The sequence below is a fragment of the Camelus dromedarius genome, chromosome 31 (genome assembly GCF_036321535.1).
Source record: "Camelus dromedarius isolate mCamDro1 chromosome 31, mCamDro1.pat, whole genome shotgun sequence".
NCBI classification, from domain to species: Eukaryota; Metazoa; Chordata; class Mammalia; order Artiodactyla; family Camelidae; genus Camelus; species Camelus dromedarius.
In genome coordinates this window covers 1,808,905-1,827,720 of record NC_087466.1, presented here as the reverse complement: position 1 = coordinate 1,827,720, position 18,816 = coordinate 1,808,905, and the positions used below count along the sequence as shown (strand labels likewise).

General features: G+C 64.5%; 1 protein-coding gene and 2 long non-coding RNA genes across 4 annotated transcripts; 1 reads left to right on the top strand and 2 right to left on the bottom strand.

The window, feature by feature from the left end:
* Positions 1-1,712: 1,712 nt before the first annotated feature.
* LOC116150053 (uncharacterized) lies at positions 1,713-3,537 on the bottom strand. The gene is made up of 3 exons (XR_004133736.2): positions 2,979-3,537; positions 2,338-2,544; positions 1,713-2,048 (listed from the first exon to the last, which is right to left on the bottom strand). It is a non-coding gene; the product is annotated as an uncharacterized LOC116150053 (long non-coding RNA).
* Positions 3,538-3,676: 139 nt separating this feature from the next.
* TBX1 (T-box transcription factor 1) lies at positions 3,677-11,398 on the top strand. 2 transcript variants are annotated; one of them, XM_064480974.1, is made up of 9 exons: positions 3,677-3,885; positions 4,441-4,560; positions 5,675-6,038; positions 7,832-7,933; positions 8,579-8,750; positions 9,223-9,378; positions 10,011-10,078; positions 10,160-10,260; positions 10,544-11,398. In XM_064480974.1, exons 2-9 carry the CDS (start codon positions 4,527-4,529, stop codon positions 11,023-11,025), a joined length of 1,479 nt encoding a protein of 492 aa, XP_064337044.1. In that variant the 5' UTR covers positions 3,677-3,885; positions 4,441-4,526; the 3' UTR covers positions 11,026-11,398. The 2 variants fall into 2 exon arrangements, with proteins under 2 accessions (XP_064337044.1, XP_064337043.1); XM_064480973.1 differs by lacking the exons at positions 3,677-3,885; positions 4,441-4,560 and having other exon boundaries at positions 5,534-6,038.
* Positions 11,379-18,592, bottom strand: LOC135319723 (uncharacterized). Its single transcript, XR_010378535.1, has 3 exons — positions 18,348-18,592; positions 17,662-17,745; positions 11,379-16,875 (listed from the first exon to the last, which is right to left on the bottom strand). It is a non-coding gene; the product is annotated as an uncharacterized LOC135319723 (long non-coding RNA).
* Positions 18,593-18,816: the final 224 nt, after the last annotated feature.

Below are 18,816 nucleotides of genomic sequence, written 5' to 3'. Positions count from 1 at the left end.
TCTCGGTCCGGCCCTGCCCCGCCAGCCCCAGGGTCTGCAAAGCCCCTCCTCCCCCGCGATGTGCAGACTGTACTGGGGCCCGCATGGCCGCGAGCTGGGCGCGCAAGGGTGACCCACACAGACTTCGCCCCCATTTCACCTCCACCGCGCAGAGCCCGTGGGTCCTCTCCCACGAGGTGGCTGGGGAGGAGGGGAGGGAGGTCAGAGCACAGCCTCCCCTACCCGCCCACCTCCAGGGCTGGGGTTGCTGCCCGTCCACGCCCACGCGCACTATCCAGAAAGCCGCGTTTGTCTTCGTCTCGGGCCAAGAGCCTTCGTTCGAAGGAGGAAGATAGGGCGCGCCCAGGGGCCAAGGTCCTGCTCCAGCCTCCGGCGGCGGGTGGGGAGAGGAGAGAGGGGATGGAGCCGGAGCCGCCCTGCGCCCGCCTCTCCCGGCTCCAGCGAAGGTCGCCCCCTTGCACATCCTGCCCGGCTTGGCCCCGCCGGCCAGCGAGGAGCGGCTGCCGGCAGCAGAAAGGCAGGGTGCAGGCTGGCCCCGGTGCGGGGCCTTCCTGGGAGACCGCTGAGGCCCGTCTAGGCAGGTGCTGGAGGCAGGTCCGGCTAATCAATCCTGAAACGAATGAACAGGGTCGAGGAAAGCCCGGCCCCTCTCTGTCTGAGCCCTGGGTGAGGCAGCCCGGTTCTGTCCGGTCCGTGCTCTGCTTCCAGGGAGATGGGTCCCCAGTGCAACGTGCTCACACCCCGCGGTCTGCCAGCTCGGATGCTTCTGTGTGCGCCTGTGCCCCAGCTGGCCAGAGACCCCGTGGGGAGCGCGGATGGTGTCCACCTTGTCTCGAGGAGCTCGTGAGCGTAAGGATCCGTGGGCTTTGCGCCTGCCAGCGATGCACGTGGGCGCGCAGTTCCTTCCAAGGATGGGAGCGGAGAGGCCCGGAGTGAATTCTGGGTGGCGGCGCGGTGCTGCGGATGTGCCTTTACAGGGGCCAGAGAGTGAGGAGTGGGGTCCCGCCAAAAGCTGTGAGGGCGCCAGTCTCGATGGCTCCCCTGAGGGAGCCACGTGCGCTGAGGGGAGGCGGAGCTGGGTGGGAGCTGGCTGCCAGGACTCTCCAGGGGCCGCCTCCCCGCGCTGGGGAGAAAACAGGGTTTGCTTCGGGCACAACTCTGAGGATGCCGAAGCGAAGCGGGTTGCGGGGGGGGGGGGGTGTGTGAGTGAGTGCTGGGGCTTCAGGCACAACTCCGAGGATGCTGGGGCGGGGGTGAGTGAGTGCTGGGGCGCATTCGAGTGCCCACATGGGACCCTGCGCAGGGCCCCGAGGGAGAAGCCAAGGCAGTGGCCCCATTGGCGCACAGGAAGGGCCGACACCTCAGTGCCATCCAGCCCTTGCTGCCTCCGGCCCGCAGCTGGACCATTCCGCTGCCAGTCCAAGCCGAGCCTCGGTCTTAGGGACTGTAAAGTGGTCTTATCTTAGTTCTCACCTCGCCACGGGCCGGTGCGGCGAAATGCAGGTCTTGTCTTCAGTCTGTGTCCCAGGCGGAGGGGCGGACCGCAAAGTCCAGGTCCCGGCCGCGCACCGCACCCTAAGGAGGCTGACCCCGAGTGGCGCCCGACCCCGGGCGGCGCCCAGCCCTCCTGGCCCGCGTGTGTGGGGGCCCAGCCGGGCCTCCTATCTCGCACTCATGGAGGCTCGGCCGGCAGGGGGAGCGAGGCAGAAGGGAGCCCAGCCGGTCCAGGTGAGGAAGGAAGGCTTCCTACTCGGGCGGCGGCAAGCGCGGACGGAGTGTGTGGGACACGGGACCACCCGGCACGCGCTCCCTGTGGGCACGGGCACCAGGGGTAGGGCGGGGGCAGGTGGCGAGGAGCCCAGTGGAGCGGCCTCCAGGAGGGACCAAGGAGTGCACCCCCGGAGGTGGGGGAAGCAGCGACACCCAGGCCAGGCCGGGCTGGAGACTCAGCCTCGCACTTCGGGCCCCTTTGGGCCCCTGCAGTTGGGTTCCAGCACGGCGCGGGCATTGACATAAGGTCCTGGTTCTGCCATCCCTCGGGTGAGTATCTGCAGTGGGTGGAGCAGGGCCGCCGTCAGGCAGGGCTGCCTGTGTGGGGGGCGGGAGGTCCTGACCTCTTCTAGCGTGCTCTCACCAAAGTTTGCCCACCAGATAAAGTGCCTTGTTTCTGCACTTTTTCCCCACCCAGCCTGGCTGCCCAGGTCCCAGCTCAGGCACTAAGGGGTTAATGAGGGGCTGAGAGGTCTGCCCCACCCCACCCCCACCCCCGCTCCTGTCCACCTCAGACTCGGAGGGCCCAGGATCTCCGGACAGCAGCCAGAGACCCAGGAGGCTCACCTGGAGTATCCAGAAGCTCCAGGATTTTTCACTTTCACTTCTTTCTCCTCAATATTGGTTTCACCGGTGGACTCCACATCTGCCTTCACGTGTTCGCCCAAGTACACACGAAAATCTCCCCAGGTGCACAGGACACCACCACCAGCACCCCCACGTGCTGGGACAGCACGCATCCCAGGTAGCACACAACATGCACCCCACAGCCACCTGCAGGGTGGATGCAGACCAGCAACAGGTACTCCTGGTGGCCGCCCTGCACACCTCTTTGGGTACAGACCACCAGCACTGGGCTCACCTCCTGCAGCTCCACCATGACCCACTCCCACCTACTACCCCCAGCTCCACCCAGCTCTCCCCTGGACCCTGCGCAGCTCCAACCTGGGGTCCTAGAGGCAGAAGACCAGGGACCTGGCTGGTCCCAGGATGGCACTCCTCCCTGGGCCTGCCCCTGGGTGCCACAGATCGCTGTCACTGTCACAGATCCAGACGGCCACTCAGGCCCGGGGCGTACCCTGGCAACAGCTCCCCTTTCCCTGCCCAGTCCACAAAGCAGCAGCTGTGGCCTGGGGGTGGGGCGGGGGCCCACTGCACATGAGGTGACCCACGCCCACCCCTTCACACAGCAGGACCCCCATGCTCACCTGACTCCACTCCAGCCTCGGACTCTTTACTGGACCCTAGGCCCGGGAGTCAGGCACTTCCTGCGGGAGCCCACTCCCAGGTCCCCAGTTCCTGGGCCTTCCTGCCCAACAGCAAGCACCCCCTCGGCCAGGGGTCTGAGGCCCTGGGTTGTAAAAACCCTGAGAGAGGCTGCTGCCTCCCACCTAGATCCGGGCAATAGCAGGCGAAAACCTACGAGAGGCTTTGGAGTGGAGGCCTAACTTCCAGAGCCTCAGCGCACGGCCAGAGAGGATCCTGGGAGCAGGGAGGCTTGGAGCCCCACTGGGGAGACTCTGGATGGCAAGGCCAAGGATGCCCTGAACTGGGCAGAGGAGGCCCAGAGGCAGGAGGTCGGGGAGGCACAGGCCAAGTCAGGCCCTAGCATCCCGGTTGCCTGGGCCTGGAGGCCAGAGGCCTTGCTCTGCCTGGCCTAACTGGGCAACAGGGCCTTTCCAGGCAGGCAGGCTGGCGGGCCGGGTTGGTGGTGAGCGAGGGGCAGCACACGACCCGGCCAGCGGCCTGAATTCCTCCGACGTGTCCTTCGCTCCCTCGGCCAGTCCAGGCCCCGCCCCCGGCCCTCCCTGCGCCCCGGCCGGTGCGTGGGGAGGTCGGAGGAGCGGGCACTGCCCACCCTCCGGATGTATAAGCGTCCTGGCCAGAGGCGGGCGGTGCGCGCGGGTGCGCGTGACGCTGGGGCTCCTGGGCTTTGCGGCCTGGGCGGCGTCCCTGTGCTCAGGGTCCCCAGCCAGTTAGCTGACCAACTGGGGCTGGGGGGTGTTTGCTGGGCTGGGTCCTGTCCCTGGGCTCCGAGGAAAGGACGACGCTGTGGCCCTGGGGCTGTCCGCCTGTGGCCGGTGCTGGAGCCCGGACTGCCCTCTCCTCACCCAGGTGCAGGGGCAGCTGGGGAGAAGGAGGCGGGAGGAGCTGAGGGCAGGGGCAGGGCTGGGCCCCGAGGCCCCACGGAGCTTCCTTAGTGCCCCGCTGCTGTGGGATGGGGCTGGGAGTTCCTGGTGTCGCCACCTCCCCTCCAGGGGCTGTAGAAGCCGAGGGCTTCGCTGTACAGAGGGAACCCCGGCCTCGGCAGGAGCAGCAGGAGGTTCAAGGGGTGCTGGTCATGGAGGCCCCTGGGAGCAAAGGCGAGGGGCCCGGAGCTTGAAAAGCAGGAGGGCCGACACACCCAGGGCTCTCCACCCGCCTGGGCCCCCTTGGCTGCCACCGGCCCAGAGTAGGGGGCCATGACGCCATAATCCCCTGGGCCCAGGGCCGTGGCTGTGAGTGGCACTGCGGGCCCCCGCCCCCGGGGCCCGTGGGCTGGGCCGGCCTTGGTGGGGCTGGGTGCACGCAGTCGGAGGCGGCGCCGGCCAGGCCGCCGGGCGCCTATGGACGCGCGGAGCCCGCTGTCTCCCCGGGCCAGCGCGTTCAGCATTGCCTCTCTGGTTGCAGGAGAGGCCGCAGAGCGCACCTCTCGCCTGGGCCCTGGGTCCTCTAACTGGGTGAAGCTTGGCCGGCTGCTGGGATCCCCGGCCGGGATGCACTTCAGCACTGTCACCAGGGACATGGAAGGTGAGCCTCCCTGCCGAGTGAACTCAGATCCTCTCGCCAGACCCCCTGCCCCTGCTGTGGTGGGGCCCAAGCAAAGAGGGTTGGCAGGGTCCGGGCGGAGAGTAGGTAGAGGGAGCACTGGTGGGATGGGGCTTCCAGCTTGGACTCTGGGGCGGAGAGGAAGGGTGGGCAGGATGCCCCCTCCAGCCTGGGGACCCCAACGGAGAGACCCACACCCAGCTAGACGCAGGCCCAGAATAAGGAGAGTAAGGGGGTGGAGGACAGGAGAGGAGGCCAGAGAAAGGGAGCAGAGGTGGCTGTGAGCTCGGAGAGGTGGGAGGAATGGGGAGAAGACTGAGGTGGGACACGGAAAAGGAAGAGCGAACGGTGGCGGCGGTGGGAAGAAAAGATATTGAGAAAAGGAGAGAAAACCCTAAAACGGAAGGATGAAAAACAAAGCAGAGGGCAAGAACGATAGAGAAAAAAGTGGGGAAAATGGAAGAAACAAAGTCAAGTCACCAAAAAAAAAATTAGACTGCAGTTTTTATTTAAAAAAAAAAGAGTTAAAAAGCGTGAATAACACAGGCACAGACAGAGATGAGGGGAAAGACAGACTGACCAAAAAGAAAGCGATGAGGGACTAGCAGGAAAAAGAGGCTGAAGCAGAAAATAAAACAGAAATAACGAGACTCGAAAGAGATAGTGGAGGGAGGACAGAGGATGCGGAGGGGAGGTTCGCACGAGGAAGACAAAGGTAAGGAAATAACGAATCGGAAGGAGCCTGGAGAGAGCAGTGCTACGCGGGAGGGCGGCAGAGCGAGGGGCGGCCGGCGGGCGCTCGGGGGAGCCGGTCCGGGCGGTCGGGGGGCCGGGCGCGGGCGGGGGCGGGGGAGGGGGCCGCGGGAGGCCATTGTCTCGGCGGGGGCGGGGGCGCGGGGCGGGGCGGGGCGGGGCGGCTCGGCGGGCGGCGGTGTGGGGCGGCGCGGCCCCGGGGCGCAGCGCGGCGCACGCCCGCCACTCGGCCCGGGGCGCGGGGCAGCGCTCACCTCGGCGGGGCGGCGCGGCCCGCGGGTCATGATCTCCGCCGTGTCCAGCCCGTGGCTCACGCAGCTCTCGCACTTCTGCGACGTTGCAGCCTTCACGGCCAGCAGCCTGAGCAGCCTGGGGGCGGCGGGGGGCTTCCCGGGCGCCGCGTCCCCGGGCGCCGACCCGTACGGGCCGCGCGAGCCCCCGCCGCCGCGCTACGAGCCGTGCGCCGCCGCCGCCCCGGGCGCCCCGGGCCCGCCGCCGCACGCCTACCCGTTCGCGCCGGCCGCCGGGGCTGCCACTAGCGCCGCCGCGGAGCCCGAGGGCCCTGGGGCCAGCTGTGCGGCCGCCGCCAAGGCGCCGGTGAAGAAGAACGCGAAGGTGGCCAGCGTGAGCGTGCAGCTGGAGATGAAGGCGCTGTGGGACGAGTTCAATCAGCTGGGCACGGAGATGATCGTCACCAAGGCCGGCAGGTCAGGGCGCCCCTCCCCAGCTCCGCGCCTCGGTCCGATCCAAGCGAGCGGGGAGGCCAGCGGGGTGGGGGCGCGGCCGGCTCCTTAGCTCTGCGGTCCCGGCTCCAGCGTCAGCCGCTAAGCGCACGGGCCGAGTGGACGGCCAGGGCCGGGAGACTGGCTGCCAGGGTCCAGCCGCAGTCCCAGGACGCCGGCCGCCCAATGTGCGGGCTGGCTCCGCTCACCCGGCCCTCCCAGGGGCCTCACCAACCAGGCGGCTCCCTGTGGATCCCAGCTTCTCAAAGGAAACTCCTTGCTTTGGTTCCCTAGTTCAGTCCATCCGGGATAGATAGAGGTGCAGCCGGTCCATGGTCTGGAGCGTTGTAGCATTGAGTTAAGCCCCTTAAAAACTGTGCTGTTCTCGGTAAAGTTGCTACCCAGCTTTCTCAGGCCTGCGTTTCGGGCGACTGTGGGGCCTGGCTCTGCCGCCCTGGCCGCCGCCTTCAATTGGCCTGTGTTTGTTTTAAGGGCCCAGAGAGAAGGGGAACAAGTTTTGCGATGCAACCGATTTGACCAGCAGACAATGGCGGGTGCCGGTCTGTGTCTAATGTACACAGGAGACACCGGCTCCGAGTCCGCACAGAGGAGGGGAGCTCAGGGCCTGTTTGTAGAGCCTTCTCGTGGTTTCTCTTTCCCTGCCGCGGTGTCCTCCCTGGGGGAGGCTCCAGCTCCAGGTCGGGGGTCTTCTCCAGGCTCTCCTGCTGTTGCTGAGCACACGGCCTCCCCCACCCCGCTGCCCACAGGACTGTGCCCCAGCCTCTGGCCCAGTCCAGCCCAGCAAGGGCCTTGGTGCAACCAGGCTTGCCCCAGAAGCCTGAATTTTGCAGCTCCCTCCTGCCTGTAGAGGGTGGTGGGAGGGTGAGGCAGGACTGGCCAGGAGGCTGGCTCCATGGCATCTGCTAACTGCCCACTGCCCACAAGGAGCTGCCTGTGAGGGGTGGCCGTAGGACGGGCAGGTGGGGGCCAAGCCTCATACTGTCCTCCAGGGCCCAGCGGCCAGCACTGCTATGGCATCAGGACAGGGCCGGCCCACGGCCAGCGGCCCATGCAGGAGCTTCAGAATATCCTTTGCAGAGCCTGGAACCATCACCAAGTCAGACTCCAGGGGAGGGGAGAGTTGGGGGACCACGGAGGCAGGAGCCACGTCTGCCCTGAGTAGCTGCCTCTTGGGAACTTGCGTGTGTCCCTGAGGAAGGTGGGGAGACCCCGCACTGGGCAGGAGGTAGGGCCTCAGAGTCAGGGCTGTGGGCTGCAAGGTTTGGCTTCACCAAAGGGGTCGGGCAGCAGCCGCAGACCCAGCCAAAAGGGCGACCAGGACTCCTCCGAATCGCACAGACGGCCTCGCTTTCACTTTGTTCGAGCCGGGCGCTTAGGCCATTTGCTTAGATCGAGCTGGGGGAGGTTCTGCTGAGGGCTGCGGAGGATCCCTGGGAACGCTGAGGTCACCAGCTGAGGCTAACTCGGGTCGGGTGGCTGGAATCACCGTGGCTAGTTGCTTGGTGGGGTCTACACAGGCTGAGGTTGGGGTGTGGAGGCTCAGCGATGGCGCAGAGTGAGCCACTTTTGTGTTTCAGAGAACAGCCAGGGGCTGTCCTGCCGACCCACTGGCCCTGGCTGGGCAGGGGCCTGGCCAGTTAAGTGGGGAGCAGGAGAGGAGACCAGGCAGGGAGGCCCCGCACTGGGCGCTGGGCGGTCGAGGTGAGTGGCCCTGCCCTCCCCCACCTGCGGTGACCCTAGGTCCCGCTGCCCCCCAGGCGGATGTTCCCCACGTTCCAAGTGAAGCTGTTTGGTATGGATCCCATGGCCGACTACATGCTCCTAATGGACTTTGTGCCGGTGGACGACAAGCGGTACCGGTGAGCACCTCGCTGGCCTGGGAGGAGGCAGTGGGTCCCTGCCTGGTGAGGTGGGCATGGGCGGGGCGGCCCAAGACCTGAGCGACATGTGCCCCTCCCCACTCCCCTAGACCCCAGACACCTACACACTAGCACGGCCCCTGCATTTTTGCGTGTCTCCCTTTCCCATGAGGTGGGCGCCTTGTCCCTCCCCCAGCCCCTGGACGCTGGGCCCCTGAGCCGGCAGGAAAGGTGGGGTGGCCCAGAGAGATTATGCAGGGCGGGCCTCAGCCGCCTGGACAATTAAAAGCAATTAATAAGGAGAGCTCGGTCCGCCCCCGCACCCTAGGCTGTCGGCCTGGTCAAATCCAGGCTCTGCTGCACTGGCGACACTGGAGGCCAGCTGGGAGGCCCAGAGTGAGTGACCCGTGTGCTGCGAAATGTGGCGCCGGAGCCCAGCCTCCTTCCTCTTGTTGCTTCCTCCCGGCTTGGGGCCTTAGGACTGGGAGTTTCTGTTTTCTCACAATCCCCCCTGAAAAGCTCCCAGCCCACGTAGCAGCTCAGTTTCACAGATGGGACCCTCATCAGAGGCACCTGCAGGGTTCCCTCAGCAAGGCCCTCTTGGCTCACCCCAACGTTTTGTGACCCCTGCTCGGGGCGCCCCAGGTATGCCTTCCACAGCTCGTCCTGGCTGGTGGCCGGGAAGGCAGACCCTGCCACGCCGGGCCGAGTGCACTACCACCCTGACTCGCCCGCCAAGGGTGCGCAGTGGATGAAGCAAATTGTGTCCTTCGACAAGCTCAAGCTGACCAACAACCTGCTGGACGACAACGGCCATGTGAGCGACACCCCCGGCCCACCCCCGTCTCCCCTGCCCCCGCAGACCCCCGGAATCTCTGCTTATCAGAGCCAGATGCAAAGCTTTGGCCGCTTGGGTGTGGATGAGGGACAGGCCTCGGAGAGCAGACCCTCCGCTCAGGGCCTAAGGATCTGGTGGTAGAGGGGTCATACTTCCTCCCTCCCCCTACTCCTGTCTTTGGCTGGAAGCTTTTTAGCTGGAAAGGGTGGGGCCGTGTGTGGGGGGGTGGGGGCCGCAGCCTCTGGAATCTAGGCGGAAAGGCTGGTACCTGCCCCACACAGGGCAGGCATTGCTTCTCCAGGACCTAAGGAAAGAAGGTCCCAGCTCTGCTTGGCCCCTCAGCCTGGCCTCACTTAGGGAGTTCAGGATTTTGCCGGGTTGTCCAGAAGTTCGCTGCCTGTCCGGACCTTGGCTGGTTTCCTAGCTCAGACCTCGCCACCTTGTCTTCCAGATTATTCTCAACTCCATGCATAGATACCAGCCACGCTTCCACGTGGTCTACGTGGACCCGCGCAAAGACAGTGAGAAATACGCAGAGGAGAACTTCAAAACCTTTGTGTTTGAGGAGACGCGCTTCACCGCGGTCACAGCCTACCAGAACCACCGGGTGAGGCCGAGGCCTGGCACAGTCAACACTTCTGGGAAGGGGTGCAATTTTCAGTTGCTGCCTGGGGGACAGAGGTTCGGTTCCTGTAAACCCAACCCGATGGAGCCCCACCCCTGAGGTCCTCAAGCAGCCGATCCCCCTGAGGATCCCCCTGCCACAGGCAGGACCAGCCTTCTATCAGGCTGACCTCTCGAGTGGCAACTGTCACTGTGGCCTGAAAGTTTGTTTACCAAGCCTTTCCGGAAACTCCCCATCAGGGGCCTGATGCGCGGTTTACCCAGATTCCTAGGGCGCCCCTCCACTCCCCACTGCTGCGGCATGGGGGGTGGAAGTGACCACATTCCCATCCCAGCTGGGGGAGGGCACAGGGTCTCCATCCTAACCACTGGGGGCAGAAAAGACGGATTCCTTAGCGATAAAGGGGGCTCCTTGGCACCCCTGTCGAAGGAGAGAGGCACAGCCTCCGATGGGGAGGGAGCAGTTGTGGGCCCACCGCTTCTTGTTCGTGGATAGTAGAGGGGCCCTAATTGGGGCCGTGTCTCCTAACACTCCCCTCCTGCCCTGCCGAGGTCGGGTGGCCCCTGGAGCAGGGGCTGGAGCCGCTTGCTTGCTCAGTGCCTGCTTCTCCGCAGATCACGCAGCTCAAGATCGCCAGCAACCCCTTCGCCAAAGGTTTCCGAGACTGCGATCCCGAGGACTGGTGAGTGTCCTCCGAGGAGTGGGCGATTGCGCCGGCGCTGACTGGGCTCCGCATGACGCGCTGCCCGCCTCCCTCCCACAGGCCCCGGAACCACCGGCCCGGCGCGCTGCCGCTCATGAGCGCTTTTGCGCGCTCGCGGAACCCCGTGGCCTCCCCCACGCAGCCCAACGGTGCGGAGAAAGGTAGGGCAGGGGTCGTGGGATCTGGGCAGGCGGTCGCACCCCGCCTCGCCTGCGCCTCAGGGGCGCTCGCGGCCTTCGCGCGCGTTGCACAACGGCTGTGGCGGCGGGCAAGCGCGCACTCGCCCGCCCGGCCCGACGGCTGCGCCCCGCCTGCCACGCCCGCCGGCCGGGCGGAAGGTGCGGGCCCCTGGGGAGGGCCCGGGGCTCGGGCAGGGGCGGGCGTGCTCTCGCGGGCCCCTCGGCGGCGCCGCCGGCCGCGCTCACTCCTCGGCCCTCCCCGCAGACGCGGCCGAGGCTCGGCGAGAATTCGAGCGTGACGCGGGCGGGCCGGCCGTGCTTGGGGACCCGGCGCACCCGCCCCAGCTGCTGGCCCGGGTGCTGAGCCCCGCGCTGCCCGGGGCCGGCGGCGCCGGCGGCCTCGTCCCGCTGCCCGGCGGGCCCGGAGGCCGCCCCAGTCCCCCGCACCCCGAGCTGCGCCTGGAAGCGCCCGGTGCGTCGGAGCCGCTGCACCACCACCCCTACAAGTACCCGGCCGCCGCCTACGACCACTACCTCGGGGCCAAGAGTCGGCCGGCGCCCTACCCGCTGCCCGGCCTGCGCGGCCATGGCTTCCACGCACACCCGCACCCGCACGCGCACCCGCACCATCACCCCGCCGTGAGCCCCGCTGCCGCAGCCGCGGCCGCAGCTGCCGCGGCCGCCGCCAGCATGTACTCGTCGACGGGGGCCGCGCCACCCGGCTCTTACGACTACTGCCCCAGATAATGCGGGTGCCCGCCCGTGGGTCCGGTCCACCCAGCGTGGACCACCGCGGTGCCCCTTCCCCGGCCTCCAAGCCATCGGGCCCTCCTCCCGCCAGCCCCAGAGCCGTCCAAGGACTTGGTTCCCTGGCCCCGGGGCCACTGCGGGTCCCTCCCCGGGTCCGCGCCGCCAGTGCCAAAGTGCGCGGTTCGCGGCGGAAGGAAGTGATATTTATTGTTCTCCGCGAGACCGCGTCCTCCCCCGGCCCAGCTGGCAGCTGCAGTGTAGACGACCCGAGAACCCTGTCTGCAGGCGGTGTAGAGACTTGTAGATATTTGTAGATACTGTAGATACCGTGCCGGCGCCGACTTGATAAACGGTTTCGCCTCTTTTGGAAGCTGCCTGAGTGTCCATTTCTTTGCGTCCAGTTACATCGCGCGGGATGTCTTGGGGAGAGCGAGTTCTGTTCAACTCGGGGACTCGCGGTCCCCTCAGCCACGTCCCCACAGTCCGAAGGTCGGGCCCTGGGCGGGGCGGGGGTCCCTGCAGCGCGCTCCGAGCCCCTCCTCCCAGCCCCCTCCCAGGCCACGCCTCCCAGCGACCTCTCCCGGCCGGTCCGTGCGCCCCGCCCCCACTTCCACCTTGAGTCCCCAGCCCAACCTCCGCCTGGTTGTGCTGCCGAGTCTCCTCCGTCCCAGGTGTGCAAGGGGCCTTGTTACTTAAATTCCTCACCCGGACGTTTCCCTCTTGAGGACTTGGGCCCCCACTCCTGGCCTGTTCTCAGGACAGGTGCCTGTGTTTTTTTCTACAGAAGCCAGGACAACAGTCACCATCACACAGGACAGGACACTGTCCGCTGGGGGCAGGAGGGGAAGAGGGAAAGCCCTGACTCTGTTCGGGAAAGACAAAAACAGACAATTCTGCTCTGGTAGCGTTTCCCAGTCTGGCCCCGGCCCAGGCCTGCATTTTCCCCTGTTTATTGACTTTATTCGCTGTGAGTGTCCCCATGGAGTGACCTGGACGGAGGCACAATGACAGTGGTCATGAGTCATCTTGAAACCTGCCTGTGAAGCTTTTTTCCCAGGCCAGGTGGTGAGGGACCTCTCCCCATCAGCTCAACACCAGGGATGGGGCCAGAGGAACCCTTTGATCCCTCCCTTCCTGAGTCCAAGCAGGAAGTGCTGATGGACGGCGGTCACCGTCAAGGCTGCCGGCTTGGACACGAGATGGATGGGAAGTGCAAGTGGCTGAGGTTCTGTCCCCCTTCTGTGCCTGTCCCAGTGTGTTCGTGACAACTGCTGCCATGTGGCCCTGGCAGCCTGGTGCCACCTCTCTGAGGGCCCGGCCAGGCATTTCCTGATGTCCGCCCTGGGCTGGACTCTTTTTTTTTCCAGATGCATTTGCCCTGGTGGCGGGAAGTGACCAAGAGCTTAGCAGTCAGATGGCAGGACCTGTTCCTGAGAGGCAGGTCTAGGAAGGGAGAGGGCAACCAAAGCTGCTGAGGGGTGAGCTCTGGAGTCAGGGCCCCTCAGAGCTTCAAAGAGCACCTGCACCAGGGCATGAAGACTCGCAGCATCTGGCCAGCAGCTCCCTGGATGTAGCATCAGGAACACACTCCTAAGGGCGGCCCTGGACACCTAGCCCTGATGGGCACCCGTCCACCCCCAACTGCAGGGCTCCCTCTGGGCGAGCCTGCTGTGTCAATGGGCTCCCTGCTTGGGGTCATGAGTGTACCTGGCACCCACCTTGTCCTGGGAGGCCTGCAGGAGTGATGGGCAGTGGTCTGCCCAGCTGAGCTGGTCTCCCCTGCAGGTGCTGGGCACCCCTCTGGGGACACTGGTTCTCGGGCCTCCCTCTTCCCTGTACCATCCAGACCGTGGGGGCCGGGGGCTTGGGATGGGAACCATGGTTGTAGACATCAAAGCTGAAGTGAGGAGAAGCTCCCCCACACTAACGATGGCACCTGGTGTTTGCAGGTAAGAGGACGCACCCACGTGCACAGCCCGCTCCCAAGATCACCACCCATTTGACATGCAGAGCTGCGCTGCTGTCCGGCACGGGGGCCACTCACACGCTAAGGATCGGGAATGGAACCAAGGTGAACAGCAGGCCCCCTGCCAGCTGCGTCCCAGTGCCAGGCGGCTGGTGGGCTGGACACTACAGATGCTTGCCCGGCCTGGGGAGCAGCCCCAGAGTGTGGTTTCCTCCCCACGGCCCCTGTGGGGGCCTTTGCCTGGCTGGGAGCAAGTGACATTGGCGTGGTGAGCTGAGTGCCTGGCCGGCCATGCTGTGCTGGCCAGGTCTCTATTGCTGACCAGCATCCAGTCCCCTGTGAAGGGCAACTGCTGGTTCTCAGGTGGGTGCCCTGCTATCTGCCACCTCCACAGGCTGCTATCACTTTCATCCTGGGGGTCACAGGGAAGGGCTGGCTAGGGTCATCCAGCTTCTGCCATGCACTCCACATTTCAGAGTGGCGCTCGGGCCAGTCTCGGGCCCTCGTCCCTGAAACAAGGGCTAGGTGTGCCCCCGCCCACTGCAGGTGCAGTCTGACCTTCCCCGGACAATCCTTGTCCTCCTGTGACCGTCCTCTCCCTTTTCCAGCCCCTCATTCCTGTTTGGCCATGCCTCTGTGCTGTGCTGTGTGGGGCCCGGGTCCTATTCCACCTGCATCTCGTGGGCCCCCCTGGAGCGTCTTCCTCTGGGCTCCCCGTTGGCCCAGAGGCCTGCGCTGCTCCCCTCGCTCTCTCCAGATGTACAGCTGCTGGGGAGGACGAGAGCTTGGACCAGAAGGGTCCTTCAGTCTTTTTTTTTTTTTTTTTGGTCCTTCAGTCTTGAAGCTTTTCTGAAAATGATGGACATCCACTGTGGGAAAGAGGCGACCTTGAGCAAGTGGAGGCAGGTGGGGCCTATCCGCTCCCCTTTCACCCATTTGGCCCCTCATCGGGGCCTCGGGGACCCAAGGACTCTGGGATGTGGTGAGACGTCTCCCATGATCTTGGAGCCTCTGTCTGGGATGTGAGCCGTCCAGCCCCTGGGATGGCTCAGGGAACTGCCCGTCCCTCCCGGTGCCCTGGCACAAGTGGCTGGTGGTTCTGGAGACTTGCCCAGTGCACCCCGCAAGCCCCCTTCCTCCATGTGCCCAGGGCCCCTATGTAGGAGCCCTGTGACCCCACAGAACTGCTCACTGGTGTGAGGACGCACTGGATGGACCCCTGCACCACACTGGGGTGAGGCTGGAGACCCCTAAGGCCCTTAGGGGCTGAGGTGCCCGGTGAGCTATGGGTACAGCAGTCTGGTGACAAATGTCTTGGAGGGGCGGGTTACACAGCCCCCCAGGGAAGCCTCGTGGGGCTGTGCGCTGAGATCCAGCTGCTGGGGCCTGGAGTTGAGGAGGGAGGGGCCCTGCAGCCCCCTTCTGCCCAGCAGAGGAGCCCACAGGGGGTGTGGGACACGTGTGACGCTGCTGGGGGGAGGCACTGGTCTCCAGGTGTGCTGCAGATCAAAGCCTGTGCAGGTGGCCAGAGGGAGGCGGAGCCCGGGAGAATGTGAGTCCGGTGCCTTGCAAATGGGGAGGCCTGTCCTCTGTGAGGGTCCAGGACCCGGCTTCTCCGTGGGGACCTCGGCACAGCCCTGTCCCCCTCCAACACCTCCAACACCTCCAACACCCGCCTTGGAGCAGCCTCTGAGTCCCGACTGGGGTCCAGCAGAGGTGGGGTGCGGGGGCAGCCCTGGGCCCCGGGAGGGGTGGGGCTGTTTGCTGGCCTACCTCACAGGCTTTCTGTATTTAGGAAAACACAAGTTGCGCTTTGATTCAACTCCCTTTCCCACTGGTTGTACTTCTTTAAACCAGATGGGTTCACGGGATGAAACTTTGGAATCTCGGCATCTCTATTTTAACTGCTGCCAGGTCTGTGTGTGGGAAACAGCAGAACCAGAGGTATTTTGCTGGAAGCAGCCACGTCAGGGGGAAGCCTGGGTTCTAACAGCTTAGTTCCTTAATTAAAAGAGCGGCACCATGGACATCCTTTCTCCGCCAGCTCTGTCGCCTAGAGTCAGCTTCAGCTCTCTCCTCCACCACCGCGGCCGGCCATGAGGCTGCCCGGGCCGGCGGCCCCCAGAGGCCGGCCCTGATGGGAAGGCCTCTTCCTCGGTGGCACTGCACCCCAGGAGAGGCTGCTTTCTGTCTTCTCAGCCACGTGTGTGTGCCTGCAGGGCAGGGACTGCGAGGCTCTGGGGTTGGCCTCTCCTGGTGAGGACAGCCAGCCCCGCCCCCCCAGGAGACACCCCACCCGCCTGAGCGCCCCCCACAGCAGCCGACCCCTCCCTGCACACCCGTCCCCCCACCTCCCCCGGCTCCTCCTGTCACCCTGGCCTTGATTCTTCTCCCTTTTTTCCCACCTCTGACTCAGCCTTCATCCCAGAATGCATTTACTGGATTCTTCCCCAGGACCTCTTATGACCTCATCACGCAGTGAAGGTGGCGATGGTGGCCAGGGCCTTGTGGAGGGAGAGGCTGGCACTCTCGGGCTCCCCAAGGACCATGGCTGCACGTGGACCTTCTCCCGGCAGGGGGGTGCATTCCCCTGAGGGCACGTGGGGTCTCCACCGCAGGCCCCCTCCCTGCATGCCCGAGGGCCAGTTCCGATGAGGCCTGCGGTGGGGCTCAGGGCTGCAAGGAGCCTGGCACAACAGTGTCCCTCAGCCACCTGGTGTCACTGTCCATCTGCAGTGTGGGTCAGGTGGAAGGCCGCCCCCTCTTCCCCTCCAACGTGGTGCCGGGGACTCAGAGCCCTGTGAGTGTGGCCATGGGGATGCAGCAAAGTATGGAAGCAGCCCCATCAATGCAAATAATCCCCTTCCGATGACAGTAAGTAAGGTCTCAGAGGGACTCAGGGAAACAGGCGGCTTCACTAAGACGCGGCTGGCTGGCCTGGAAGCTCTCGGGCCGGGCCCGTCTCTGGGGAGAGCCTGCTGGGCACAGAACTGCAGAAAGCAGAGCTCCCAGGCTGTGCCCCACCTGCGTGCACCTTGGCAGACGTGGGCAGTGGGCTGCAGGGGACACTGGGGCCCCAGACTGCCAGCTGAGCGAGGAAGTGGACACAGATGCGCACACATGGACTCACACACCTATCACCCTGAGGCTGGCCTGTGCCAGGGGCAGCCTGTGGGCATCTGGGGCAAAGTCCCCATCCCCACAGGGGTGGCCGAGGAGAGGCTACTGGCCCTGAGAGGGCTGCTGCTGTGTACCCTGGGCAGCAAGACTGGCGAATGCTCCCCAAGAGCAAGGGGCAGCGGAACTCCACGGACGGGGCAGACCCAGCACCCTGAGGAGGACTGTGGCGGCCCTGCTCCCCCTCCTGTGGGGCTGGGTGGCTTCCGGCACATTTCACCTCCTTGGCTCCGATGATCAAGCCCTCCCTCTCTGGGTAGCTGGCCTGGAAGGTCCATTTAGAGGCGGGGCCCAGGATTGCAGTCAGCACCCCCTCAGGAGAGCTGCACACCCCATCACTGTCCACCAAACGCTGCACAGCTGACCCCAGAGATGCTGCAGCCCCACCACCTGCCTCCATCACCCCCGTGTCCCCATCCTGCCCTTCTAACGGGTGGGCTGTGGGCGGGAGCCCCAGGGATTCAGGCATCCTGACCCCATTGCTGCCAGGAAGGGGGGTGCTCTCGGGTGGGCCAGGCCGCCGCAGGGCCGGGAGGCCTCCTCCCTGTGCTGGCGGGTCCGTTCACTCCTGGAAGCTGGCCTGCCCTGCACTCAGCTGCTGGGTCCCTCCAGTGGTCAGCTGTTGCCCATGCATGTGTCTTGTCCCAGTGAGAAAGTTCCCAGAAGACAAAGAAATCCTGTCACGTGAACACCCAGAAAATAACCTACAATGAATGAAAAACCTGAGTTAAGCCACGGCAAGAGACCACTCCATACCAGTTAAGACTGATGGCTATTACCAAAACGAAACCAAACAAGCAGAAAAGAAGAGATGCTGGAGGGAGGTGGACAGAAACCCCATGCCCTGTTGGAGGGAATGAAAGATGGAGGAGATGCTGCGGAAAACAGCGTGGAGCTTTCTCAAAAAGTGAAACCTCGAAGCCCCACAGGATCCTGCAATCCCACTCGTGGGTGCACAGCCTGGAGAACTGGAAGCAGGAGCTGGACCTGATAACTTGCCCACCCACGTTCACAGCAGCACGCACAAGTGTCAGCAGCTGATCAGTGGATGAAAGACGTGGTCTGTCCACACGGTGGAATATTACTGCATCATAAAAAGGACATTCTGACACACAACATAGATGGACCGTGAGGACATGACACTCGAGGAAATTAGTCGGACACAAAAGGACAAGTCCTATGTGATTTCACTTATGTGAGGTCCCTGGGGTTGTCAGATTCACACAGTTGGACAGTGGGGGTGGGGCCGGGGGAGGGAGTGGGGTTAATGGTTGGTGGAGACAGTGTCAGCTGGGAAGGAAGAAAAGTTCTGGTGGTGGTGGCTGCACAACTGTGAATGTACTTAATGCCGCTGCGCCGTGCACTTAAAGGTGGTTAAGATGGGATGGTTTGTAATGCATTTATGTCTATTTAACAACTAAAACCCTGGGACCATCCAGAGTCTGCAAAAACCACTCTGTTCATCTTGACTTGATGAAGTCGGTCCTCACCTGTCTCTAAACCTGCGGTGTTTCGCGTGGCAGTTTTGTCCCCAGGGGCCTCCGGCAGCGTCTGGAGACACCTTTGCTGTCACACTGTGGGTGGAGGCACAGGGCGCCCACGACACAGACTCATCAGGGCAGACGTTACAGGGTCAGGGTCAGCCCCCGGGGCGGCCCACCTGCGCTGAGCCTTGGCGCGGCCTGGCACGTGGCTGGGCGGCAGCTGGACTGGTGAGCGCCCTCCTGAGGGGGCTGCCCTCCCGCTGTGCTGCCACCAGGCCGAGTCCCCTCGGGCCTGGGGACCCGGCTCCTCGCGAGGCAGGCAGTCTGGCCCCCAGCTAGAGCCTGGGTGTGGGGTCCGGACCCCCAGAAGTGGCCAGTGTGCCTGGCCAGTCCAGCTGGTGGGACAGAAGATGCCTGCTGGGATAGGAGTGAGCTTTCACGGACCCCGGTAGGCACTGCCAGAACTACCAGGAAAGTCTGCCCATCCTGACCCTGACCCTGGGAGCCCGGGCTTTTGCTGGTCCCTCCTCCTCGCCCCTCCTGGCCAGCTGAGCATCTCTCTCAGCACCCTGGGTTCCATCTGGCCCACGAGCAGACACACGTTCAGAGGGGACTCCTCCAGGCCCGGCTGCTGGGCTGGCGCCCCATTCTGGGCTGGCGCCCCGTTCTGGGCTGGGCGTCCAGGAGCTCACCTGATACCTGGATCCTGTGAGGCCGCTGCTTCACGTAGAAGGGTCAGGTTGAAGCCGCACGCAGGCTCCAGGGCTGCCGTTTCCCCTCCTTTAGGTCTGTGCTTGAAATTTCCAAAATAAACACAATGCCAATTGTTCAATAAATTCTCAAGATCCACAAAGTGTACGTCGTGTAGTGAGAATTCCCTCCACAGCCCATTGTAACTCAGTTACTAAATCACAACTTACGGACATAATACACCAAAATTGCCCCAACACTTATACGTTGTTTGTAAATTCATTAAAAACACTTCCAAATATTTAAGAGAAGGACAAGACTCACTTACATGTAAACGCATCCTAATGGGACTCAGGGAGCCGCTTCTCCCCTCCTGCAGTGAGTCCTTGGTGGGGCCCCAGGCAGGCGGCAGCCAACCAGGTCGTGGGAGCTCAGCTTGGGCCCCACCCAGCCCACGAGGGCCTGGTGACT

Coding starts and splice junctions, on each gene's coding strand:
- TBX1 (XM_064480973.1), top strand. CDS start 5,614: ATGATCTCCGCCGTGTCCAGCCCGTGGCTCACGCAGCTCTCGCACTTC. Junction 9,379..10,010: donor CAGCCTACCAGAACCACCGG/GTGAGGCCGAGG, acceptor GCTTCTCCGCAG/ATCACGCAGCTCAAGATCGC. Junction 10,079..10,159: donor GACTGCGATCCCGAGGACTG/GTGAGTGTCCTC, acceptor TCCCTCCCACAG/GCCCCGGAACCACCGGCCCG.